This window comes from Amblyraja radiata, chromosome 23 (genome assembly GCF_010909765.2).
Source record: "Amblyraja radiata isolate CabotCenter1 chromosome 23, sAmbRad1.1.pri, whole genome shotgun sequence".
Taxonomy (NCBI): Eukaryota; Metazoa; Chordata; class Chondrichthyes; order Rajiformes; family Rajidae; genus Amblyraja; species Amblyraja radiata.
The window spans coordinates 24,807,404-24,834,568 of record NC_045978.1 but is presented as its reverse complement, the minus strand read 5'-3'; the positions used below and the strand labels follow the sequence as shown (position 1 = coordinate 24,834,568).

General features: G+C 45.7%; 1 protein-coding gene across 2 annotated transcripts; it reads right to left on the bottom strand.

Moving 5' to 3' along the window:
* Nucleotides 1-232: 232 nt before the first annotated feature.
* On the bottom strand, nt 233-25,637 carry tp53inp2 (tumor protein p53 inducible nuclear protein 2). Of its 2 annotated transcripts, none has more exons than XM_033041848.1 (4): nt 25,364-25,637; nt 14,581-14,887; nt 2,442-2,769; nt 233-650 (listed from the first exon to the last, which is right to left on the bottom strand). In XM_033041848.1, exons 2-4 carry the CDS (start codon nt 14,696-14,698, stop codon nt 401-403), a joined length of 696 nt encoding a protein of 231 aa, XP_032897739.1. In that variant the 5' UTR covers nt 14,699-14,887; nt 25,364-25,637; the 3' UTR covers nt 233-400. The 2 variants fall into 2 exon arrangements, with proteins under 2 accessions (XP_032897739.1, XP_032897740.1); XM_033041849.1 differs by having other exon boundaries at nt 2,442-2,574; nt 25,364-25,634.
* Between the last annotated feature and the right edge of the window lie 1,528 nt (nt 25,638-27,165).

The window sequence follows — 27,165 nt, the reverse complement described above, 5'->3', positions numbered from 1 at the left end:
CCGGCTGGTAGTAGGCAGGTGCAGTTGACGCTTCCCATTCCCCACCCATTGGCACCTTGACATTTCAACTTGCCTGAAAGCATTCACAGGGCAAAGCGGGCACTGGGTTCTACCAGCCAATGTAACTGAGGCTTAGTTAGGAAGGGAAGCTCAAGCTCGTTTACGCATTTCCTAAAGATGAAATAAAAGAGGTGAGCCAAGCAGAAAAGGACAAGTTGGAGAAGATCCCAAATGATGTGTCTTTGTCGGAGCATGGAACAACTTTTATTTTAAAAGAGCTACGCTCAGAACCGAAAGGCCAGCTAAAATGAAAACCTTGTGCGGTGAAGTGCACAGTTTGTCCGAAGTTATTGTTAATGCCATCCGACTGACCCCTAGCGCCCGGGTTTCATGACATGGTTTAGTAGTTGTATTGGCGTCGGGGTGGCTGGTACACAAAGTTGCCTTGATGTTTGGTCCGGTGGTAACGACACTCCCTTGCAAGGTTCTGCCTCTGAATCCCATTGCGGCTCAGTTGACGTTTCTCCGCCCGTTGTTTCGCCCGTTGGATGCGGCGGATCTGATTGGCCTTTTCCAACACGCCAGTTCGTCCCAAGACGGCGGCAGGAGCTGGTGGTGCCCACCGGTCCACCCTGGCACGAGTTGTGTTTCTACAAATAGAGCAACAAGGCACCGTTCAAAATTGTGTCGGAGGCAATTGCAGATGCTGGTTTAAACCGAAGATGGACACAAACTGCTAGAGTAACTCAGCGGATCAAGCAGCATCTCTGGATGGAAGGAACAGGGGGACGTTTCAGGTTGAGACCCTTCTTCAGACTGAACCATTCGTTCAGAAACGTCAACCGTTCCTTCTATTCTGAGATGCTGCCTGGCCCCGCTGAATTACTCCAGCTTTTTGTGTCTACATTTCAAAATGTCTCTGCTGCCATTGAATTTTCTAACACTGAGGGAGCATTCATCCCATTATATCCACACCACACCTCCAGATTCAGGGACAGTTTCTTCCCATCTGTTATTAGGCAACTGAACCAACTAAAGAACGAACCTGACCTCCCATCAACTTCATTGGAGACCTTCGGACTATCTATAATGGGACTTTGCTGGGCTTTATCTTGCACTAAACTTTATTCCTTTTATCCTGTATCTGTACACTGCAGAGGGCTCGATTGTAATCATGTACAGTCTTTTCACTGACTGGAGACTTTTCACTGTACCTCAGTACACGTGGCAACAATAAACTAAATTAAACCTTTGTTTTTCTTCGCATCTTTAATCAATGGGTTTCTTGATTATCATAGATACAGTGAAATATCTTTTTGCCTACAGCTCAGCAAGACTATCACCATACATAAGCACCATTCCCTGGTTAGTACAGAATGTACAGAACAGCTCACTGTCTGCATGCAAAGGTCACCATCTTGGCGTCATTTCACAGTCCCAGCTGCAGCTAGCCACAAATGGACTTTAATGGATTTTATCCTGCACTACCCCTATTTATACTCACAGGAAAAGATTCACAGGAAAAGGGTATACTATTTTTTACATACACAAGTAAAATGAAAATAAAAATGTGTGTTTTGGTAGTAATAGGACTGACATCCAATAATCTGGAAAGTCTGCTGGTCAGGCAACAACAGAGACACAAGAGTTCCAGATCATCGGAGTTATTGTGTATATTCAATCATATTGCAAGGGCTAACTCAGTGCATGAGTAAGAGAAGGAGTGGCACCGTGATGCAGATGGTGGAGCTGCTGCCTCACAGCACAAGAGACCCTGGTTCAATCCCAACCTCGGGTGCCATCTGTGTGGAGTTTGCACGTACTCCCTATGACCTCGTGGGTTTCCTCCAGGTGCTCCGGTTCACTCCCACATCCCAAAGACATGCGGGTTGATTGGCCTCTGTAAATTGGCCATAGTGTGTAGGAAGTGGATGAGAAATTGGGATATAATAGAACTAGTGTGAACAGGTGATCGATGGTCAGCATGACTCGGTGGGCTGAAGGGCCCGTTTCCATGCTGTATCTCTAACCTAAAAACAACAGCTCACCAAATCTTCATTGAAAAGGTTAAGGAGCATTTGGGAACAGGGGAGAGGGGGAGTAGAGGAGAGATTAAGAAAAGGCGTTCTAGAGCTTAGTGTGTGTGGGGAGTGGATGAGTAAGTAGAATAAGATGGAACTAGTGTGAAGAGGTGATCGAAGGTCAGCGTGAACTCGAGGGGCTGTAGGACCCATTTCCATGCAAGATCTCTAACATCTAAAGTAAACTCCTTTTTTTTGCATATACGTAGCAATTTCTTTTTGTTATGTAGCTTAAACAATCAAAGGTAAAGGTGCTTCCAATCTCAACGACCCCCCGCCCCCCCTCCTCCTCCCCCCCCCCCCCCCATCCCCTCCACCCCCCACCCCCCCTTCATTTTCTCCCACTCAGGCAGTTCTTACCCACTGTTGACTTGGCTGGGCTCCTCCCGGGTACTGATGTTGGTGTTGCTGTCAGCATATACAGACATACTCGGGTGCTCAATGAGTAGGTTTTCCAGGGGGCTGCTCGCCACTTGGACCTCATCCTGGCCCTCTGCAGTAAAACAGGGGGGAGGGGTGACAAACCAACTCTCGTCCAAAGTGCGGGGTGAAGAACATGGAGGTGAGGAGTCGCTGCCACAGTGACAGCGGGGCTCAAGGGAAGAAGGGGCCGGTGGAGGGGTGTCGTCAGGCACTTGGGTCTCCACCATCACCAACACTTCTTCACTTGAGGGGGAATTGCAATCATCTACATTTGCAACGTGCAGGATTATAGGGGTGAGGGAGGGGGGAGGGAGGGGGGGAAGGTGTGGGGGGGGGGGGGGGAGGGATGAGAGGGAGGGGGGGGGAAGGGGGAGGGGAGTACATGCAATCATCCACAAGCGTGAATGGTGGTCACAATAACAGTTTGTGCGAGATAATCAAAAGAAGAATCCAATTGAAGGGGGTTGAAGGGAAAAGGAGGGAAGGAGGGTAAAAAAAAAACAAAAAAAAAACAAAAGAGACTGATTAGTCATTTTTTTCAGAATGACAGCATTTTTTTTTTTAAAGTCATAGGTCCATCAAGAGCAGACTGCTCAAGAACAATTTGCTCTATGGAACAAATTCCCTCTTGTACCAGTCTTGGGTTCCACTTCCCAACAGGTCTGACGAGAAGGAACAAGTTACAGGTTATTTTTGGAGCTAGGTTAACGAGGAAGCAGGAGGTAATATCTCTGCAGTGGCAGAGAACAGAGCAAAAATCAACGATCATATCCCAAATGTACGTGCATTACATAGAAACATAGAAACTAGGTGCAGGAGTAGGCCATTCGGCCCTTCGAGCCTGCCCCGCCATTCAATATGATCATGGCTGATCATCCAACTCAGTATCCTGTACCTGCCTTCTCTCCATACCCCCTGATCCCTTTAGCCACAAGGGCCACATCTAACTCCCTCTTAAATATAGCCAATGAACTGGCCTCAACTACCTTCTGTGGCAGAGAATTCCAGAGATTCACCACTCTGTGTGTGAAAAATGTTTTCCTCATCTCGGTCCTAAAAGATTTCCCCCTTATCCTTAAACTGTGACCCCTTGTTCTGGACTTCCCCAACATCGGGGAAAATCTTCCTGCATCTAGCCTGTCCAACCCCTTAAGAATTTTGTAAGTTTCTATAAGATCCCCCCTCAATCTTCTAAATTCTAGAGAGTACAAACCGAGTCTATCCAGTCTTTCTTCATATGAAAGTCCTGCCATCCCAGGAATCAGTCTGGTGAACCTTCTCTGTACTCCCTCTATGGCAAGAATGTCTTTCCTCAGATTAGGAGACCAAAACACAATACTCCTGGTGTGGTCTCACCAAGACCCTGTACAACTGCAGTAGAACCTCCCTGCTCCTATACTCAAATCCTTTTGCTATGAATGCTAACATACCATTCGCCTTCTTCACTGCCTGCTGCACCTGCATGCCTACTTTTAATGACTGGTGTACCATGACACCCAGGTCTCGTTGCATCTCCCCCTTTCCTAATCGGCCACCATTCAGATAATAGTCTAAGGGTCTGAAGAAGGGTTTCAGCCCGAAACGTCGCCTATTTCCTTCGCTCCATAGATGCTGCTGCACCCGCTGAGTTTCTCCAGTATTTTTATGTACCTCAGATAATAGTCTACTTTCCTGTTTTTGCCACCAAAGTGGATAACCTCACATTTATCCACATTATACTGCATCTGCCATGCATTTGCCCACTCACCCAGCCTATCCAAGTCACCTTGCAGCCTCCTAGCATCCTCCACACAGCTAACACTGCCCCCCAGCTTCGTGTCATCCGCAAATCTGGAGATGTTGCATTCAATTCCCTCGTCCAAATCATTAATATACAGTGGCTTGCAAAAGTTTTCATACCCCTTGAACTTTTCCACATTTTGTCACGTTACAACCACAAACGTAAATGTATTTTATTGGGATTTTATGTGATAGACCAACACAAAGTGGTGCATAATTGTGAAGTGGAAGGAAAATGATACCTGGTTTTCAAATTTTTTTACAAATAAAAAACTGAAAAGTGTGGCGTGCAAAAGTATTCAGCCCCCCTGAGTCAATACTTTGTAGAACCACCTTTCGCTGCAATTACAGCTGCAAGTTTTTGGGGTATGTCTCTACCAGCTTTGCACATCTAGAGACTGAAATTTTTGCCCATTCTTCTTTGCAAAATAGCTCAAGCTCAGTCAGATTGGATGGAGAGCGTCTGAGAACAGCAATTTTCAAGTCTTGCCAGAGATTCTCAATTGGATTTAGGTCTGGACTTTGACTGGGCCATTCTAACACATGAATACGCTTTGATCTAAACCATTCCATTGTAGCTCTGGCTGTATGTTTAGGGTCGTTGTCCTGCTGGAAGGTGAACCTCCGCCCCAGTTTCAAGTCTTTTGCAGACGCTAACAGGTTTTCTTCCAAGATTGCCCTGTATTTGGCTCCATCCATCTTCCCATCAACTCTGACCAGCTTCCCTGTCCCTGCTGAAGCATCCCCACAGCATGATGCTGCCACCACCATGTTTCACAGTGGGGATGGTGTGTTCAGGGTGATGTGCAGTGTTAGTTTTCCGCCACACATAGCGTTTTGCATTTAGGCCAAAAACTTCAATTTTGGTCTCATCTGACCAGAGCACCTTCCTCCACATGTTTGCTGTGTCCCCCACATGGCTTGTGGCAAACTGCAAACGGGACTTCTTATGGCTTTTTTTCAACAATGGCTTTCTTCTTGCCACTCTTCCATAAAGGCCCGATTTGTGGAGTGCACGACTGATAGTTGTCCTGTGGACAGATTCTCCCACCTGAGCTGTGGATCTCTGCAGCTCCTCCAGAGTTACCATGGGCCTCTTGGCTGCTTCTCTGATCAATGCTCTCCTAGCCCGGCCTGTCAATTTAGGTGGACGGCCATGTCTTGGTGGGTTTGCAGTTGTGCCATACTCTTTCCATTTTCGGATGATGGATTGAACAGTGCTCCGTGAGATGTTCAAAGCTTGGGATATTTTTTTATAACCTAACCCTGCTTTAAACTTCTCAACAACTTTATCCCTGACCTGTCTGGTGTGTTCCTTGGGCTTCATGATGCTGTTTGTTCACTAATGTTCTCTAACAAACCTCTGAGGCCTTCACAGAACAGCTGTATTTATACTGAGATTAGATTACACACAAGTGGACTCTATTTACTAATAAGGTGACTTCTGAAGGCAATTGGTTGCACTGGATTTTATTTAGGGGTATCAGAGTAAAGGGGGCTGAATACTTTTGCACGCCACACTTTTCAGTTTTTTATTTGTAAAAAAATTTGAAAAGCATGAATCATTTTCCTTCCACTTCACAATTATGCGCCACTTTGTGTTGGTCTATCACATAAAATCCCAATAAAATACATTTACGTTTGTGATTGTAACGTGACAAAATGTGGAAAAGTTCAAGGGGTATGAATACTTTTGCAAGCCACTGTATATCGTAAATAGCTGGTGTCCCAGCACTGAGCCTTGCGGTACCCCACTAGTCACTGCCTGCCATTGTGAAAAGGACCCGTTTACTCCTACTCTTTGCTTCCTGTCTGCCAGCCAGTTCTCTATCCACATCAATACTGAACCCCGGGAATTACCACGGGAAATCTTCTTCATTCCCACGTTCCGTCAGTGAATCTGTGGAATTCATTGCCACAGACGGATGTGGAGGCCAAGTCATTGGGAATTTGTAAAGTAGAGATCGATAGATTCTTGATTAGACAGTAGACAATAGACAAAAGGTGCAGGAGTAGGCCATTCGGCCCTTCGTGCCAGCACCGCCATTCAATGTGATCATGGCTGATCATGCACAATCAGTACCCCGTTCCTGCCTTCTCCCCATATCCCCTGACTCCGCTATCCTTAAGAGCCCTATTAGTAAGGGTGTTAAAGGTTATGGGGAGAAGGCAGGAGAATGGGGTTGCGAGGGAAAGATAGACCAGCCATGATTGAATGGCGGAGTAGACTCGATGGGCCGAATGACCTAATTCTGCTCCTATGATATATACATACCAATCAGGTTCAGTCACTCTGACATAATGCAACTTCTACATTTAAAAGTAGTGACCATTCATCTTATGGTATAAATGGTCATTCAGTAGGATCCCCTCTCTTTGGGGAGGTTTCCCTGCTCAAAGGCGTGTGGCTTTGTAGGTTAAATGGCCTCGGTGAATCGTCCCTGGTGTGTAGAGTGTGGATGAGAAAGTGGGATAACATAGAACTAGTGTGAACGGGTGATCGATGGTCGGGGTGGACTCGCCGGGCCTGTTTCCACGTTGTATCTTTGCATCAATTCAATCAATCAAGAATTCCAAGGTACTCAAAAATGCTGGAGAAACTCAGCGGGTGCAGCAGCATCTATGGAGCGAAGGAAATAGGCAACGTTTCGGGCCGGTTTCGGCCCGAAACGTTGCCTATTTCCTTCGCTCCATAGATGCTGCTGCACCCACTGAGTCTCTCCAGCATTTTTGTGTACCTTCGATTTTCCAGCATCTGCAGTTCCTTCTTAAACAATCAAGAATTCCATCCTTTTAGTTGGGAGGCCAATGAAGTTTCGCGAATGTGAAGACAGACAAACGAATGTGGAGTAACTCAGCAGGTCAGACAGCATCTCTGAAGAAAAGGAACAGGTTACCTTTTGGGTTGAGACCCTACAACATTTTTCTAATGTGAGCAGAGCGTGGGTGCTCTAACACTATCCCAGGGTTCAACTTAGAAACAAGGATTTCAAAGCAAGGATGGACACACGCGGACCTGCCCTTCACTTGGCTCCTGTTGCTTGGGCAGGTCCATTAATTTTCATATTGGAGAGGGTATTCTCCAGCAAGCCTTCCTTTTAATGGCCATCACTTATTCCCTTGAGTACGTGCTGGTGAGCCGCTACGTTGAACTCTCATGGTCACGCCCTGAACTGGGTGGGGAGCTTTCAGGGTGGCACAGTAGCGCAGTGGTAGAGTTGCTGCCTTCCAGCCCCAGAGACACTGGGTGCTGTATGTATGGCCCGCTTCCATGCTGTTTCCCCAAATCTACAAACCTTCCTGCTGCCTGACCCACTGAGTTACTCCAGCACTTTGCGTTTACCCATCACACAAGTTGTATGTTATCCCACTTTCTCATCAACTCCCTGTGCGCAAGGGTTAATTTACAGAAGCCAATTGACCTCCAAACCCCCCACCTTTTTAGAGAATGGGAGAGCAATCTCGAAGGCACAAAAGTAGGCCATCTGGCCTTGTTTCTTGCCGTTCAATAGCTTTTAAAACACAAGATCAAATTGGTCTGTCAACCCTTCTTAATAATGTACATCAGACAGTGTTTTCTATCTATTATTAACAGCATCGCCACGCATTTCTCTAGTCTCATAGGGATGTAGATCACAAGTGAAGCAGCTTATCCAAGAGCTAAATAGGAACATTATCAGGGCAGTTGTATCCTAATTCTAAATACAGAGAAGGACACAAAGTGCTGGAGTAACTCAGCGGGTCAGGCAACATCTCTGGAGAAAAAGGATGGGTGATGTTCCGGGTCAGAACCCCTTCTTCAGACCGATAAATAGCTTTTTATTATAAACCAGCATCTGCAGTTCCATGCTTCTTCATTTTGGGCTGCTCCACTGCAAAATATCCTCAAGATAGACTTACTTTGAAGACCTCCTCCTCCTCTCTCCGATGATAGTTATGTGACACCCCCACTCACTGCTTCCCTACTCTGATTTCTGCTGCCCTCCTCGAGTCGAAAGAAGGGTCCCGACCCAAAACGTCACCTATTCATGCTCTTCAGAGATACTGCCTGACCCGCTGAGTTACTCCAGCACTTTATCCCTTTTGGTACTTTGCATAAATCAGTTACAGGTCCTTGTCCTCAAAATTTCTTTGATTCCCATAACTTTTGTCTTGTCCACAAGCCTCCACTATCCCTCATCTTCCTCCTTTACCACAGTGTCCAAGGGGCAGCCTAAGCATGTGTTCTTCCTATCCCGACATCCAAGTTGAAGCCCAGTGCTGGTTTTTGTAAGGCTCTGAAGTCTAGACTCTGGAGTCTGAAGAAGGGTCTCGACCCGAAACGTCACCCATTCCTTCTGTCTGGACATGCTGCCTGTCCCGCTGAGTTACTCCAGTATTCGGTGTAAACCAGTATCTGCAGTTCCTTCACACAGCAACAACTTCTGAATCAGTTGAGGCCCAGAGGCAAGGGAATACCGCTCCCAGTACCAGTAGAAATATCAGCTGCACTTCACGCGTTCACCTGTAGGAGTCAGCTGTCCACAACGCACAGTTAAATCAGAGTATTCGAGGAACTGCAGATGCTGGAATCTGTCACCTGTAATGTGAAGAGCTGTAGGCTGCACTGGATTTAAGTCTGAAGAAAGAAAGGTTCCCAACCTGAAACGTTCTTTAGCGATGCTGCCTGACCCGCTGAGTTACTCCAGCACTGTGTGCCCTTCTCTGGATTGTTATCCTTCTGTTTCAAGGATTATCCAGTTAATGATCCAATGCACTCACTACTACAATACTGGCACAATGGGGTCGAGGTAGAGTTGCTGCCTCACAGCGCCAGAGACCCGGGTTCAATCCTGACTATGGGTGTCTGTCTCTACGGAGTTTGTACATTCGCCCTGTGACCGCGTGGGTTTTCTCCGGGTGCTCCGGTTTCCTCCCATATCCCAAAGATGTGCAGGTTTGTAGGTTAATTGGCTTTGGTAAATTATCCCTAGTGTGTAGCATAGAACTTGTGTGCCGGTGATTGTTGGTCGGCGTGGACTCGGTGGGCCTGTTTCCACGCTGTAACTCTAAACTTAGCTGAACTAAATATGGACTTTCTATTTATTGCTTATTTATATCAGTACTTCTTCAATTTCTTTTTCCTAGACATGGAAAATTGCATTAGCTCTTGTAAACAGTCTCAGAGATCCTTTGTGTAGGAAGGAACTGCAGATGCTGGTTTACACCGAAGATAGACACAAAATGCTGGAGTAACTCAGCGGGAGAGACAACATCTCTGGAGAGAAGAAATGGGTGATGTTTCCAGTTGAGATGATCGGTCTGAAGTTACTTTGTAATGTGAAGAGCTGCAAGCTGCACTGGATTTGAGTCTGAAGAAAAGTCCCCGACCCGTAACGTCACCTATCCATGTTCTCCAGAGACGCTGCCTGACCCCTTGGGTTACTTCAGCGCTTTCTGTCTTTTTTTAGTTATCTATCCTCAGAGATCCTTTCTTTCGTTCCACAGCAACCAAGGTGACAGAGAAGATGATTTGGAGATGTAATTTTTCGGGTCGGGACCCTTCGTCAGATTCATTCCAGTCCATTCCCTCACACAGATGTCACCCGACTCATTGAATGCCTCCAACACCTCGTGTTTTGATCTTAGTTAAATGATACATCCGAAGAAACGGAAGATCAAATAGAACTTTAGGCCACACAAAAGAAGAAGATACATCCGAAGAAGACCAAGACATACTGAACGCACAGTCTCTCCCCCAGAGTAGGGGAATCGAGAACCAGAGGGCATAGGTTTAAGGTGAGGAGGGAGATTAAATAGGAACCTGAGGGGTACCTTTTTTTTTTACACAACGGGTGATGGGCGCATGGAACGAGCTGCCAGAGGAGGTAGTTGAGGCAGGTACTAATGCAATGTTTAAGAACATTTAGACAGGTTCATGGATAGGACAGGTTTAGAGGGATATGGGCCAAAAGCAGGCAGGTAGGACTAGTGTGTATAGGACATGTTGGTTGCTGTGGGCAAGTTGGGCCAAAGGGCCTGTTTCCACACAGTATGACTCTGAGCACACCAAGTCTTTTAACATGGTGGTAGCAAAAAAACATTCACTGCAAGAGTACATTAAATCTGTACTTAAAAAAAACCTGCCAGGACACAGGGAAAGTGGATGGGTGGCCCTTGAAGATCTGAACTATAGGGGGAGGATGGGCAGGCTAGGACTTTACATCTTGGCCGCAGGGTCACCTTACAGAGGTGTATAAGATCATGAGGATAATAGGGTAGATGCACAGAAGTCTTTTATCCAGAGTAAGGGAATCAAGAACCGAGGACAAAGGTTTAAGGCGAGAGGGGAAAGATATGATCGAAACCCAAGGGACAACGTTTCCACACAGAGGATGGGAGGTAAGATGGAACGAGCTGCCAAAGATAGTTGAGGCAGGTACTGTAATAACATTTAATATGATATTTGGACAGGTACATGGATAGGAAAGGTTTAGAGGGATATGGGCCAAACGTGCGCAGATGGGTCCAGTGTAGATGGCATGGGTATGTTGGGCCGAAGGACCTGTTTCCGTGCAGTATAACTCAATGGCTCGATGAGTGGGACTATCTCATCTCAGAGAACCAGCATGAACATGATGGGCCAAATAGTCTTGAGTCTATATTTTGCACACAATATTCCTTCCAGCTAACATGTAGCTGGAACGAGTGACTGGAACTGGTGCCAGAGTTTGCATACTAATGCCCTAAGGGACAGTTGCGGGCTGTTCCAAACAGGTTATTCTAGAGGCAAAAAAACTAGGAGGAAAAACAAGCATGGAATATCTAAGCAGAACAGCAAGTTAAAAGGGGCAGGTTTTCATTGGCAAATTTCACCCACACGCAAATTGATTTGAGCTGAGTGAGCTCCTGTTTTATCCCAGGACAGGTCCACCACCCATTTTCTGGAAACTGGTGGTCCCGCAACTCCTTTGATCGGGCAAACCTACGAGAGAGCATTTGAAAACCCAACCCCACCCCCGAAAATGTGGCGCCTAGGCCGGGCGAGGCGGCCGATCCCGACCTCATCGGGACCTCTGTGGCCGATCAGCGGGTTGAATTTCCCCCTGTTTTTTCCCTATGGCTTACTTCTTAACTTTTTTTTCGAATTCTTTGTGTCTAAGGGTCTTTTTTTTTTTATCACTCTTTCACACGCTTGCCATCCAATCTCACTTTCTTTACTTTTCTTTTTTTTAAAGTTTAAAATATGAAGTGGAACAAGAAATGTATTCTGCTATTCTTGGCTTATATTATTGTAATGTACACTACTTCTAATAAATAAAATTATTTAAAAAAAAAAAAAAGAATTTCCCCCCTGCGGCCATGACTCTGGAACCCCGGCCCAGCCAGAGCCCACAGATCCGTTCCCATAGCCGAATTCTGAGGCTGAATTTGTGGGCCGGTATCACAGCCCCTCGGCTGCCCAGGGAGGCAGACAGTTCCGGTACCGTTGGACTCCACTCACAGGCAGTGACCTCTGTTGGTCCGGCAAAACAAATAATCCACAAGGCTCTGGAACCGAGGTTGCCGGAAAATGGACCTGCACGTGCTTTGCCAGATTGACTCGGAGGGACCTGCCTCTCTGAACTACAGTGCCTGGGGTGGGCAAGATCACTATAACCAACTGCATTAGTTTAGTATAGAAATACAGCATGGAAACAGGCCCTTTAGCCCACCGAATCCATGCTGAACATCGATCACCTGTTCACAAAACATCTATCTTGCCCACTTCCTACACTCCCTAGAGCGACACAATGGCACAGCGGTAAAGTTGCAGCCTTACAGCGCCAGAGACCCGGGTTCGACCCTGACTGTGGGTGCTGTCTGTACAGAGTTTGTACGTTCTCCCTGTGACCGCATGGGTTTTCTCCGGATGTTCTGGTCCCCCCAACACTCCAAAGGCATACAGGTTTGTTGGTTATTTGGTGTGGAAGAAAAGTTAATATTCTTCCTCACTTAATTTTGATTGGAATTGAACAAAGTAACAAAAGGGTGTTTTGGGTGTGATAGTTGGCATCTCTCGCTTGACCAGGTGCAGAAGAGTTCGTGGGAATCAGCAAAGTAAGATTAGACGTATTACCTCTTGTCTGGGAATGTGTTGAAGGGTGGATGGTAAGTGTAAACATGAAATAGTAGGGGAGATAATAAAGCTTGTTTTCCTTTCTGTGAGAAGTTATAGTAGATTACCCGCTCCCCCAACCGCTAGTAGCGTAGATACGTTGCAGTAAATGGGTGGCTTACGATTGGCTCGGAGAGGGGATGGTGGCGTGGGCCGTCTGAAGCGAGATAGAATAATGTCAAGATGCCCTTGTATTGTGTATTAACCATCTGTTGTTGAATAAGATTGACATAAGCGAAAAGAATGTTATGACTAATGAAATAATTGTTACCCATGTAGTAGATTGTGTATTTTCAGTTGGCTGTATCTATCGAAAAACAAAAGTTGGTTTCCTGCACATTATAACTGTCGGCTTATTCTGCGGTGAACTCAGAGAACTAGTTTTCTGCTGCCAACTCTCCATGAGATCCTGCAATAAAGTCTCTTGAAGCAAACCTGCAAAGTCTGTAACTTTTCGTTTTTCCTTTAATTTCCCACTATATGTAAAAATGGTCTCTAGTGTGTAGGATAGTGTTAGTGTACAAGGTGATTACTGGACGATGTGGACTGGGTGTACCGAAGGGTCTGTTTCCGCACTCTATCTCTAAATTCTAAACTCTGATTGGGCCATTTCAATAATGGCAGGGCAATTTGGAAGGCACAAAGGTAGGCCACCTGACCAATTCTCTTACAAACCTGTACGTCTTTGGGATGCGGGAGGAAACCGGAGCACCCGGAGGAAACCCACACGCAGTCACAGGGAGAACGTGCAAACTCCACACAGATAGCACCCATAGTCAGGATCGAACCATGTCTCTGGCATTGTGAGGCAGCAGCTCTATCAGCTCTTCAACCCCTTCCTAAAGGAACATCCTTTTATACTGAGACTGTGGCCTCTGCTCTATGACTCTCCCACTAGTAGAAACATCCTCTCCACATCCACTCTATCCAGGTCTTTAACTATCCGGTAAGTTTCAATGAGTTCCCCCTCATCCTACTAAACTCCAGCGAGTACAGGCCCAGTGTCATCAAACAGTAATCACATGTTGACCCATTCATTCCTGGGATCATTGTTGTAAACCTCCTCTGGACCCTCTCCAACACCAGCACATCCTTCCTCAGATATGGGACCCAAAACTGCTCACAATACTCCAAATGCGGTCAGACCAGTGCCTTATAAAGCCTCAGCATTACATCCCTGTTTGTATCTTCTTTTATCTGTTTTAGTCCTCCTGAAATAAATGCTAGCATTGTATTTGCCTTCCTTACTACCGATTTGACTAACAAATTAACTTTTGGGGAATCCTGCACCAGCACCCCCAAGTCCCTTTGCACCTTCAATTTCTGGATTCTCTCCCCATTTAGAAAATAGTCTACGCCTTTATTCCTACGACCAAAATGCATGACTCCATACTCCGCTACACTATATTTCATCTGCCACTTCTCTGCCCACTCTCCCAACCTGTTCAAGTCCTTCTGCAGAATCCCTGCTTTCTCTACACTACCTGCCCCTCCACCGGTCTTCGTATCATCTGCAAACTTGGCTACAAAGCCTTCAATCCCCTTATCATTGATATCAAATCATTGTTTTGAAGAGTAGCAGCACCGGCCCCTGCGGTACTCTGCTAGTCACTGGTTGCCAACTAGAACAAGCCCCCTTTATTGCCGACTTGATGTACTTTAAGAAAAAATTCATCCACTGCAGAGCATCAAACTTCACAACCTTTCATACTTCTATCGTTTCCCTGGACCTATGGAAAAATGATTAACCATAGAAGGCATCAAAATACAAATCACTTAACATAAGGTCATAAGTGATAGGAGCAGAATTAGGCCATTAGGCTCAGCAAGTCTACTCCGCCATTCAATCATGGCTGATCTATCTCTCCCTCCTAACCACATTCCCCTGCCTTCTCCCCATAACACCAGTACTAATCAAGAATCTAACCATATCTGCCTTAAAAATCATCTTAGTGCCAAGGTACTTTGTAAGTGTGAATTTGATTTAGATCTGTAGATAAATTTGTGAATAAAAGCACATAGTTCTTCAACGTTCTCTCTAGCTCAGTGGGAAATTGTTTCCTACTCACTAGAAATGCTTTGTGGAATTAAATTTCAAGAGAGAGATTCTCAAGAAGAGCGCTACTGGCGGAAGCTGAGGTAACGTGCTTGGTAACCCACCTGGAAAGTCGACGATGAGCCAGCCGTCATCCTCCTTCTCGATCAGGCTGGGATCGGCAGGCTCGGGGCCGATCTCTTCCGTTTCCCCATAGAAAAAGCTGGTGAGTCGGTGGAACATGGTGGACTGGCTGTGAGGGCGGCCCGCTGTCTAACGGCCAGGTGAACAACCAATCTCCGAGGGACTGGCAAGAGGCTGGTAGCGGGCGAGCAACGTGCTGGGATCTTTCCTCCCTCCCCTGGCGCCGGGCAGTTGAGCGCAGAGCAGAACTCAAAGGGCTGTCATAAGGTGTTCACTTGCAAAGAAGGCCTGCGATGGAGCAAAACAAAGAAGGTCATGCACTCAATTCCCAATGAGAGATAACTCAACTAACATTGTGGAAGGAAGGAACTGCAGATGTTGATTTATACTGAAGATAGACACAAAAGTGCTGGAGTAACTCAACAGGTCAGGCAGCATCTCTGGAGAAAAAGGATGGTTGGCATCTTTGGTCGGAACCCTTCTTCAGACTGAAAACTTAAAACTAATGCTGCGTTTTATTTCCCCACTACCCAACCCACAGTTGAACGAGGAATATCAGTATTAAAGGCGGCACAGTGCCGTAGCGGATAGAGCCACTCCCTCACAGTGCCGGAGACCCTAGTTCGATCCTGACCTCAGATGCTGTCTGTGTTTGGAGTTTGCACATTCTCCCTGTAACTGCATGGATTTCCTCCCACAGCCCCAGTTCATGCGGGTTTTGAAAGTTAATTGGCCTCGGAAAATTGCCTCCAGTGTGTAGGGCGTGGATGCGAAGATGGGATAGTATAGAACTGGCGTGAATGGGTGATTGATGGTTGGCGTGGACCCAGTGGGCCAGAGGGCCCGTTCCCATGCTGTATCTCTAAAAAAAACTTGCAGCATGTTCCACACACTCACTTGAAAATGTTGCTCCTAAGTTGCCCTTTAAGCACAAGGATGAGGGGTGATATTGTGGAGGTGTTTCAAATCATGAGGGGAATAGATAGGCTGAATGCACAGTCTTTTACCTGTGGGGAAAGGGAATCAAGAACGAGACATAGGTTAAGGCGAGAGGGGACATATTTAATAGGGACCCAAGGGGCTACGTTTTCAGATGGTGGTGAGTGTATGGAACGAGCTGCCAGAGGACGTAGTTGAGGCAGGTAGTGTAACAACATTCAAAAGGCACTTGGACAGATACTTGGAGAAATATGTACAAATTGTGGGTAAATTAGACTAGCTTAGATGGGGCACCTTGGTTAGCATGGATGTTGTGCCGAAAGGCCAGTTTCCATGCTGTATGGCTCTGTAAGGTCACCCTCATCCTTAAAGATGTATCAGTCAATCCAGGGAGTATTTAGTGGTTGGAGTCGATGGGCATGAAAGAGAGATTGGAGATGGGGGAGGGAGAGGGGGGAAGACGGAAAGAAGGATTGATGGGTTTGCTTCAGACATTCAACAGGCTGAATGCCACAAGAAAATATATTTCCATGCTTCAAAAGCATTTCACTGGCATGTCCCCACACTGCCTGACCCACTGGAGTTCCTCTAGTGCGGTGGCACCACGGTGGCACAGCGGTGGAGTTGCTGCCGCACAGCGCCAGAGACCCGGATTCGATCCTGACTATGGGTGCTGTCTGTGCGGAGTTTATACGTTCTCCCTGTGACCACGTGGGTTTTCTCCGGGTGCTTCGGTTTCTTCCCACACTCCAAGAGAAGTACAGGTTTGTAGGTTAATTGGCTCCGATAAAAATTGCAAATTGTCCCTTGTGTGTAGGGTAGGGCCAGTGTACGGGGTGATCGCTGGTCAGCACGGACCTGGTGGGCTGAAGAGCCAGTTTCTGCCCTGTCGCTCCAAATCTAAAAACTAATAGTTTGTTTTTTGGTCAAGTTCATTTTTCATCGGATGTCACAAGTGCTTAATGGCCAAAGTGCTGAAAGATTTCAGTGAATGCAAGGCCTTTCAAATATAGTTTTTTTTTAAAAAGTTATCTATTGAAAACTTAGCTTAGTTTAGTTTAGTTTAGAGATACAGCACAGAAACAGGCCCTTCGACCCTCTGGGTCAGTAGCGACCAGTGATCCACACACACACTAACACTATCCTACACACACTATGGGACAATTTACAGAGCCAATTAGTCTACAAACCTCTATGTCTTTGGAGTGTGGGAGGAAACCGGAGCAACCGGAGAAAACCCACGCAGGGCATGGGCAAAACGTACAAACTTGCTACATCGGCATCCATAGTCAGGACCAAACCCTGGTCTCTGGCACTGTAATAAGGCAGCAACACTGCCACTGCGTCACTGTGCCACCCGCAAATTCTGAATAGCTAAGACACAGCGGCTATTTACTGTATTTTGTACAATGGAATGTTTCACCCCAGACTGGGTCAAGCCTCGAAACAAAATGTCTCATACATTATAACTGGAATTTTGTTATGCAGCCCAGAGTTTCACATGCTACTAAATCAGATTAACAAAGCTACAGTAATTCTTTCCAGGAGAACGGGAGTGCCTGGGGCAGTAGAAATAATTCAACTTGGTGAGATAACAAATAAAATAAAGTTTAAGGTCACGGAGGGAGCACTTCCAATAATGTACAGAAACTTTGAACTGAGAAACCATGTTTTTCAAAGTAATGCTTTTGATGGATTGATTAGATGATACAGCATGGAAACAAGCCCCTTCGGCCCACTGACTACATGCTGACCATCCATCACCCGTTCACACTGGTTCTATGTTTCGCATGCACTCTCTATGCATGTTAGAGAGGCCAATTAACCTCGGGTGGCAGGGTGGCGCTGCGGTACAGCGCCAGAGACCCGGGTTTGATCCTGACTACGGGTGCTGCCTGTGTGAGGCTTCTCCCTGTGACCTGCGTGGGTTTTCTCCAGGAGCTCTGGTTTCCTCCCACATTCCAAAGACATGTGGGTTTGTAGGTTAATTGGCTTCTGTAAATTGTTCCCAGTGCGTAGGATAGAAGTGGGATGATCGCTGGTCCGCACGAACTTAGTGGGCCCAAGGGCCTGTTTCCACGCTGTATCTCTAAACTAAACTAAACGTTTGAGTATTTTGTTTCACACTACGTCAGATTACACCACAATCTCCGCACAATGATGGTGTTCTGCATCCCGCCATTGTATTTATTGGATCCATCATTACCATGCACGCTATTTACGCTACAGGTTTCACTGCGCCCTGCTGTAAATGGCAATAAACTAATCGAACCATTAGAGTTTGAAAGGCAGTGTAGGCATTTTCTAATCCCTGCTTCTTGATGAAGTTCCAGTTCAGCTTCCAATTTTGGTTGGATACCATTTCATGGAAAAAAGAAACAGAAATAAAAGCAGTCCAAAATACCACATTAGTGTGAAATTCAGTCACAACAACCTTCCGCAAATCCCAACCGACACCAACCCTCAATGATGCAGCCCCCTCAAAGTTATTCTTTGAAAAGAGTTTTAGTTTAGCTCAGTTTAGAGATACAGCACAGAAACTGGTCCATCGTCCCGAGTCCACACCGACCAGCGATCCCCGCACACTAACACAATCCTACACACCCACTAGGGGCATTTTCCTTTACATTTACCAAGCCAATTAACCTACAAACCTGTACGTCTTTGGAGTGTGGGAGGAAACCGAAGATCTCGGAGAAAACCCACGCAGTCACGGGAAGAACGTACAAACACCGTACAGTCAGCACCCGTAGTCGGGATTGAACCTTGGTCCGGCGCTGGATTCGCTGTAAGGCAGCAACTCTACCGCTGCGCCACCATGACCGTTATTGGGATCCCATCGCAAACTCTCTCTCTCTTACTCATTGGTTACATAATTGTTCTTAAAAATAATTCCTCAACCTTCATTTCCCTACAATAAAGTCAAAGACAATGTGAAAACAGGCCCTTCTGCCCAACTTGTCCATGCCTACCAGAAATGCCCCATCTACACTAGTCCCACCTGCCTGCGTTTAGTCAATATCCCTCTAAACCTATCCTAGCCACGTACCAAGTGTCTTTTAACTGGTGTTATTGTACCTCAACTACCTCCTCTGGCAGCTCAGCTCGTTCCTTACATTCACCATCTTCTGTGTTGAAAAAGTTGTTCCTCAGATTCCTATTAAATCTTTCCCCTCTCATCTTAAACCTATTTCCTCTGATTCTTAATTACCCTACTATGGGGAAAAAGGCTCTGTGCATTTACTCAATCTATTCTCCTCATGATCTTATACACCTCTATAAGGTCACTTATCATCCTCCTATGCTACCAGGGATACATAGAAACATAGAAAATGGGTGCAAGAGGAGGCCATTTGGCCCTTCGAGCCAGCACCGCAGTCCTAGCCTAACCAACCTCTCCCTATAGCTCAGGCCCTCAAGTCCTAGCAACGCCTTAAACCTATGTCCTCTGGTTCTTGATCCCCAACTCTGGGCCAAAGTCACTGTACATTCACCCTATCTCTAAACCCTCCTGTACTCCAAGGAACTAGGTCCCAGGCTGCCAAACCTCCCCATACAGCTTGTGCCCCGAGTAAATCCTTTTAATGATCTCCCCGCCCCCTGCAGTATGGTGTAAGGAAGGGATTAACAATTACCTTGGTTACCTGATCTGCTTTCTGGATTAAGTATAATTTTGTGTTACCATGCTCCCTCTGTTAATAACAGATTATAACTAGAGAGCAGTCCTGAGCTACCATCTACCTCATCGGACACCCTCGGACTATCTTTAACCGGACTTTATCTTGCACTAAACATTATTCCCTTTATCCTCATCTGAATACTGTGGACGACTTGATTGCATCATGTATAGTCTTTCCGCTGACTGGATAGCACGCAACAAAAAACGCTTTTCACTGTACCTCTGTATGCGTGACAATAAACAACTAAATAATATATGTGTAATTGAGGTAGAAAGGCAATAGGACTTTTTATATTAGGTACAAATAACTTATGGATCAGTTACTCTTTGAAGAATTTCTTTGGATATTAAAACTCTGGATTAAATAAATACAATCTGGAAAGAATGCAGAGTTAATAATACTTCACTTGGGAACAAGCCTTGCATTGTCCTACATTTAATCCAAACTTAGATCTTGGATTCAGCGACAGAATTCTAAAGCTCCATCTCTAAGATTTTAGTCCTAGTGGCAACACGATCTTAAATGAAATGCAAGCTAATCGCAGGCACTGCCAACTCCAACTAATTGTGGCTTAGCCTTCCTTCTTCCCTCTTGCTCCAAATCCCCACACCAACCCCTCTATCCACAATGTGTAGTTAACACATTGTTAAAGAGCTGGGGCAGCAGGGCGAAGGCCGCGGACGCCAATAGGATTAACAGAGCCATCAGGAACGCTGGCTCCGTCCTGGGGGCAGAGTTGGATTCGTGAGAGGTGGTATTGGAGGGGAGGATGCTCCACAAACTGCGGAGAATCCTGGACAATACAGCTCACCCCCTCCATGACACACTGGTCAACCTGAGGCACACACACACACACACAGCAGTGATGGTGGAGTCAGATAGGACAGTGATATTTAAGAGTATTTGCGATAGCATATGGATATGGAGGGATATGGTTTATGTACAGGTGGGTAGATAAGGTGGTATCATGTTTGGCTCAAATGTTGTGGCCACAGGGCCTGTTATTGTGCTGTACTTTTCTATGTTGGATGTTTCTATGTCTGCCTGCATCCAAAGTGAAGCGACAATACTGGGGGCTGGAACGATGTGGCATTTAGCGAGCTTTCAGAAAAGGAAAACACTTTATGAACAGACCATAATGAAACATTAATGCAGGTTAGGCAGTCCCCAATTTACAGGCATTTTATGTTTTCCTAACTGATTAGTGCTGTCAGGTTGAGAGCCACAGTTATGCATGCATGCAGTGTCTTCATCTGATATGAATGGCTTCAGCAAAACATACAGTAGGTACTTTGGTAATTAATCTGCCAGTGCAACACAATAGACTCTACAAGCTGAATAATGGATAGGTGATGTTTCAGGTCAGGACGCTTCTTCAGATTTCATAAGTCCATAAGTTATATTCATAAGTGATAGGAGCAGAATTAGGCCATTCGGCCCATCAAGTCTACTCCGCCATTCAATCATGGCTGATCTACCTTTCCCTCTCAGCCCCATTCTCCTGCCTTCTCCCCATAACCCATGACAACTGTACTAATCAAGAATCTATCAATCTCCGCCTTAAAAATACACATCAACGTCCTCCGCAGCAGTCTGTGGCCATGAATTCCACAGATTCATTACCCTCTGATTAAAGAAATTCCTCCTCATCTCCTTTCTAAAAAGAAAAAGGTACGTCCTTTTATTCTGAGGCTAGACTCTCCCACTAGTGGAAACATCCTCTCCACATCTACTCTATCCAGGCCTTTCACCATTCAAGAAGTTCAAGTTTAGTTCTTGAATCCGATCCGTAACGTCACCTATCCGTGTCCTTTGGAAATTCTGCCTGAGTAGACCCTGAGTTACTCCAGCAGATTGTGTTTTAATTTGTAAACCAGCATCTGCAGTTCCTTGCTTCTCTATTCACTTGCATATTTAATAACTGAGAGGCAGCGTACCATCTTTGTTCTTAGATTCTCGGGTATTCCACAAAATTCAAAGAGAAGACCCTTCAACTCACCCCAACCAGGCCAATTCCCACAGTCTGACAGGAGAACACAATTCCTTGTAACCCGTCTTCAGAGTCGTTAGCAAACTGTACCATTGAGCAGTGTAGGAAAAGGATGGGCAAACACAAACACGCCTGCATCAGATGATGAAAGATCCAAGCTATGTTACATGCGGCTGAGTCACCGAGTGGCTTGCAGGAAGTTGCATTATTCGGTTAATAGCAAAGACTCCAAACAGTTCAATCATTCCAATCAGCAGGGATCAACCCATATGTTTTGTCCTGATGCAATATGCAAAGTTATTGCATTGATCTGTTTAAATAAATACTTTACATGTGACGTCATTAATTCCAACTAAATAAAACAACAAGTGGTCAAGTTAAAGTACACACGGAAAATAAAAGATTACAATGTCGATGCCAACTTGTCTTTGGGAACATGGTTCTTATGGTATTAGTTCAGTTTAGAGATACAGCATGGAAGCAGGCCATTCGGCCCACCAAGTTCGCATCGTCCAACAATCACCCGTACACTAGTTCTAACCTACACATTAGGGACAATTTACAGAGGCCAATTAACCGACAAACCTGCATGACTTTGGAATTTGGCAGCACCTCTGGGGAAAAGGAATAGGTAACGTTTTTTGGTCGAGAGCGTTCTTGAGACTGAGAGTCAAGGGAAAGGGAAACAAGAGATACAGACAGTACATAGGACAAAAGAATTATAGATACGCAGAAAGCAACGATAATCTTGGAAAGGTGGAGCCCACAATGGTCCATTGTTGGCTGTGGGCGAGGTGATAACGAGTTGTACAGAGAGTGGAACTCAACAGGGCGACAGTGAAACTTGTACGATGACTAGGGTTGGGAGTGGCTCGAGTTATTCAACACTTCATTCACAAATCCAGAGCGCCAACTTGCCAACTATCTATTTGCCCACACACTCTGTTGGCAAGTGAATGCGTCCACCAACCCCAAGTCACTGAGATGTGCCAACCTGCCCATCTATCTACTTTGAAGAAGTTCTCCTCCTCTCTCCAACACCCAATGGTAGACACAAAATGCTGGAGTAACTCAGCGGGTCAGTGGGCATCTCTGGAGGAAATGGATAGGAGACGTTTCAGGTTGAGACCCTTCTTCAGACTGACAGAGGGTGTTGTAGAACTCCCATTGGAGATCCCATTGGCATTCACTTGTCAACAGAATGTGTGTAGTTTAGTTTATTGTCACGTGCACTGAGTTACAGTGAAAAGCCTTCACATGATTACAATCATGTCGTCCACAGTGTACAGATGCAGTATAAAGGGAATAACGTTTAATGCAAGATAAAGTCCAGTAGAGTCTAATTAAAGATAGTTCAATGGTCTCTAATGATGTAGATGGGAGGTCAGGAGCACTCCCTAGTTGGTGATAGGATGGTTCAGTTACTTTGAAACATAACCTGAACCTGAATCTGGAGGTATGAGTTTTCAAACGTCTATGCCTCTTGCCTGATGGGAGAGAGGATAAGAGGGAGTGACTGGGACGAGACTGGTCTTTGATTATGCTGGTGGCCTTGCATGAAGTGTAGATGGAGTCAATGGAAGGGAGGTTGGTTTGCGTGATGTTCTGGGAGACCTGCTGCCTCACTACACCAGATATCCAGGTTCAATCCTGACCTCAGATGATGTCTGTGTGGAGTTTGCATGTTCTCTCTGTGTCCGCGTGGGTTTCCTCCGGGTGCTCCAGTTTCCTCCCACATTCCAAAGATTTACCGGTTTGCACGTTAGTTGGCCCTCTATAAAATTTCCCCTAGTGTGTAGGGCTTGGATGAGAAAATGGACTAACAGAGTGTGAATAGGTGATCGATGGTCAGATTGGACTCAGTGGGTCATAGGGGCGGTTTTTTATGATGTATCGCTAAACTAAACTAAAACATTTTGGGAAACAGGGAGAAGAGGAATACAAACACCTTGATTGGATTCAGCAAAGAGTTGAAACACACTGGAAATCAAAGAGAATACAATTCCATTCTCTTTGAGAGATTTAATAGGAATGTGAGGACCAACTTTTTCACTCAGAGGGTGGTGAATATATGGAACGAACTGCCACAGGAGGTATTTCATGCAGGTGTTATAATGGAATTTAAAAGACACTTTGGCAGGTACGTGGATAGGAAAGGTTAGAGGAATATGGGCCAAATGTTGGAAAATGGGACCAGCTTCGATGGGGCATTTTGGTTGGCATGGACATGTTGGGCCAAAGGGCCTGTTTCCGTGCTGTGTGACTCTTGTGGGTATACGCCACCATATTCAGGAACAGCTTCTTCTCCAGTTATAATGCTTCTGATCAGCCCTTCCATAAGCAAGGGCAAGACCAATTCTCCTCTACCTCATTGGACTTTGTCTTTGGAACTGTTACGCTACAATGCTGAGAACTTCATGCTGTATTCTGTATATTTCTCTTTGCTTTGCCCATTGTACTTAAGACATAAAGTACTAGAGTAACTCAGTGGTCAGGCGGCATCTCTGGGGCTCATTGATATGTGATGTTTCGGGTCAGGACCCTTCTTCAGACCTCACTCATAACTTCCCCGACCCATGAATTCCAGAGATACTGCCTTATCTGCCGTGTTACTCCAGCACTCTGTGTCTTCTTTTTAGTAATCCAGATCTGTCATTTCTTGTGTGTATATTGCACTTATTTTTGGCTTGATTATATTTATGTATAGTATTATCAGATTCGATTGCTTAACCTTTCACTATACCTCAGTACACGGGATAATAATAAATCTAAAATCTAAAAAGTGTTTTTTTTTATTTACACATAATGGTCAAAAACTATCAACAGCTGAAATTACTCCGCTGTCAAGACCTCCATTACTAAACCAGTAATAGTTTACTATTACTATTAAACCAGTAGGTAACTAGTAAGCTATTATTAGTTTAGTAATAGAGGTCAGCTGTTGAGACCTATATTACCAAACAAGTAATAGTTTACTAGTACTATTAAATTTGTACTGGTAATGTTATTACTAGTTTGGTTATAGAGGTCTATAACTAAACTAGTAATAGTTTACTAATTAACTATTAGTTGTTAATACATATATTACCAAACAAGTCATTGTTTACTAGTACTATTAAACGTACTTGTAATGTTAATACTAGTTTGGTAATAGAGGTCTCAACAGCTGACCTCTATATTACAAGTACTTATAAAGCTACATCTGTTAGTTGCAAGTGCGGACAAAGATACAATCATTACAAGTGCTTATAAAGATACAACAGCTGAATTGTTTTGGGGGGCGCAAGGATAATTCAGCCGTTGTATCTCTAAAAGCACTCGTCTCTGCTCCAAAGTGTTGCTCCAAAACCGTTCGGCCCATCGCAGGTCTACTGGAAGATAGGTTGGCGTGTACCACGGAGATGGCTCCTTTAAGAAGCATTACGTCATTGTGCGGCTGCGTTTTATGTTAATAACCTTCACGTCACCTTATTGACTAATCGTAACTATCCAATACCGGCAAAAAAATCAGCTGTTCAACAATAGGAGAGCAAATCCAGGCTTGGATCAAACTGAAAAAAACCCCCATAAATATTCCTAACTGTGGAGGAAAAGCTCTGGGTTTGAGTCTCCAGTTACTGTCTCGCCATTTGATCTGACCACAAGAATAAATATAACTAGTACAGTTAATCCGCTTCCGACAGCCCGTATGGGGAAAAGGAGGTATTATTATTATAGAACAAGGTCAGAGTTTGACGTACATCATTGTTGCACTCAACATTTCGAATGGATATACCGAGTTACTGGAAAAACAAGCTATTTATATATGGCTCACAGTAGCAGATCGGTGGGAGGGTGAGGGTCAGAGCAATGACAATCACATTGGAAAGGATAGTATATCAGGAAATATTGTAAATACCATTCCAGATAGACAAAAAAAATCCTAACATTAACTATTACACCAAAACGGAATATCTCCAACACGGCACTAATTATGAAATACCTCACATCAAGTGCATCCTCCAAGTTGCACAAGCGGTTACACAAGTAGTTACAAAGAGAGGGGGAAAAAAAACCCAACTGACCTGATACACAAGGAAATATGTCATAATAAGCGGGGTGAGGGGGGTGGTGAGGTGGGGGAGATAATTCCAAGCCAACGTTACTTAGGCTTACCTGCCTTCTTGTTTTTTGTAAGGAGTCCGCAGACTGCACCATGGAAAGCAAACAACAAACGAAAAAGACACGTCGCGGGCTGCTCAAGTGAGGTAGAACGAGATAACTTAAAATAAAAAAGTGCAGCCAGCTCATTTATTGAAGGGGAGGGAGGGAGGGAGAGAAAGATACTCTCCTTGCAAGGCAAGTCTCCCCAGTCGCTGTCTCCCTCATCTGTTATTTCAGCTCCAGCTGATCCTACGGAGTGTATCAGTTTTTAGAATGTCATGAACAGCTGATCGGCCTCCGAGAGGGGCGGGGCCAGCCCGCTGTGTGACGCAATCCAGGCCTGCCCGCCAATCAGGGTCGCCTTCATCCCCATCCCACGTGACCCAGCCCTGGCCAATTTGTTTTCAGGGTGAAGAAGGCAGATTGAGACTTACAGCCACAATAACACATGATGTCATTTTAAAATGGAAATACGGCATTGGAAAAGAAAGAAATATCAACTAACGTGGGATGGGCAGACGACGTTTTCACTAGTGGGTGAATCTAGGGCTACCAGAGAGGGCACAGCCTCAGAATAAAAGGACATACCTTTCGAAAGGAGATGAGGAGGAATTTCTTTAGCCAGAGAGGGTGGTGAATCTGTGGAATTTGTTGCCAAAGAGGGCTGTGGAGGCCAAGTCAATGGATATTTTTAAGGCAGAGATTGACAGATTCTTGATTAGTATGGGTGTCAGGGGTGACCGGGAGAAGGCAGGAGAATGGGGTTGAGAGGGAAAGATAGATCAGCCATGATTAAATGGCGGAGTAGACTTGATGGGTCAAATGGCCTAATTCTGCTCCTAGAACTTATGAACTAGATGTATGAATAAATTCCTTATATAGTGTGCTATCCTTCCATGAAGGGTGGGTGGGTGGGTGGAAAGCGATGCAACAGTAGTCGATACACTGGTAAATCTGAGGAGTACCTTCAGCAACAGACTGGTTCCACCAAGATGCAGTACAGAATGCCACAGGAGATCCTTCTTCCCTGTAGCTATCAAACTGTACAACTCCTCCCCCTTCTGTCATGGGGTAGATTGACTCCCCCCCCCCCCCCCCCCCCCAATCCTTTCTACTCGTCATTTTAATTTCACATTTCATATATCTTGTGTTTTATGACTGTTGGCAGATCAATTTCCCTCCTGGGATAAATAAAGTTCTATCGTATCAGGAAGGCTTCCCGACTGGGACTGGGAACACGGCCGGAGGCCTTTATCGAGGTGCTGCGGTCTCAATGCCTCCCGGATCACCGCGTGGAAGCCCGGGTCAGGGCCCGGCCGGGGCCTCGCGGGTCGGAATCCGGATCGGCGGAGTGGCCGAAGGAGCCCGCGGCTGGGTCCCCGGGTCGGCACCACAGAGGCGTGACGTGGGGCGTCAACAGCGGTGAGGCCTCGCGACGATGGGGCCTTGGCGGTGGTGAAGCCTCGTGGCAGGGCGATGCCTCGAGGGTCGACCCGTAGTCAATGGTCAATGAGAGCTTGGAGGACCGCCATGAAAGGGGGGGGGGAAGAACAATGGAGGAGGGGGGTGGGGGGAGGGGACAAAGCACAATGGTGATCCGGTATGGGGGACCGCTGGGGGACAAAAGGGGGAGCCGGCGTGCTTTGTAACTTTGTCAGCACCATAGGCGGCTGCTATTTGTATACATTGTGTAAGCAAGCAAATAATTTGACTGTGCCTAGACAATAAAATATTCCTCCTATCGTATGGGTGTCACAGTGCCTCACACCACCAGAGACCCGGGTTCGATCCTGACCTTGGATGCTGTCTGTGCG

Bases quoted from the DNA above. Each gene is read 5' to 3' on its own strand.
- tp53inp2 (XM_033041848.1), bottom strand. From the start codon at position 14,698: ATGTTCCACCGACTCACCAGCTTTTTCTATGGGGAAACGGAAGAGATC. The intron at 2,770-14,580 runs GTGGGTTACCAA...TTGCAAATGTAG, and splicing joins GCTCATCGTCGACTTTCCAG to ATGATTGCAATTCCCCCTCA. The intron at 651-2,441 runs GTAAGAACTGCC...CTCTATTTGTAG, and splicing joins CCCAGCCAAGTCAACAGTGG to AAACACAACTCGTGCCAGGG.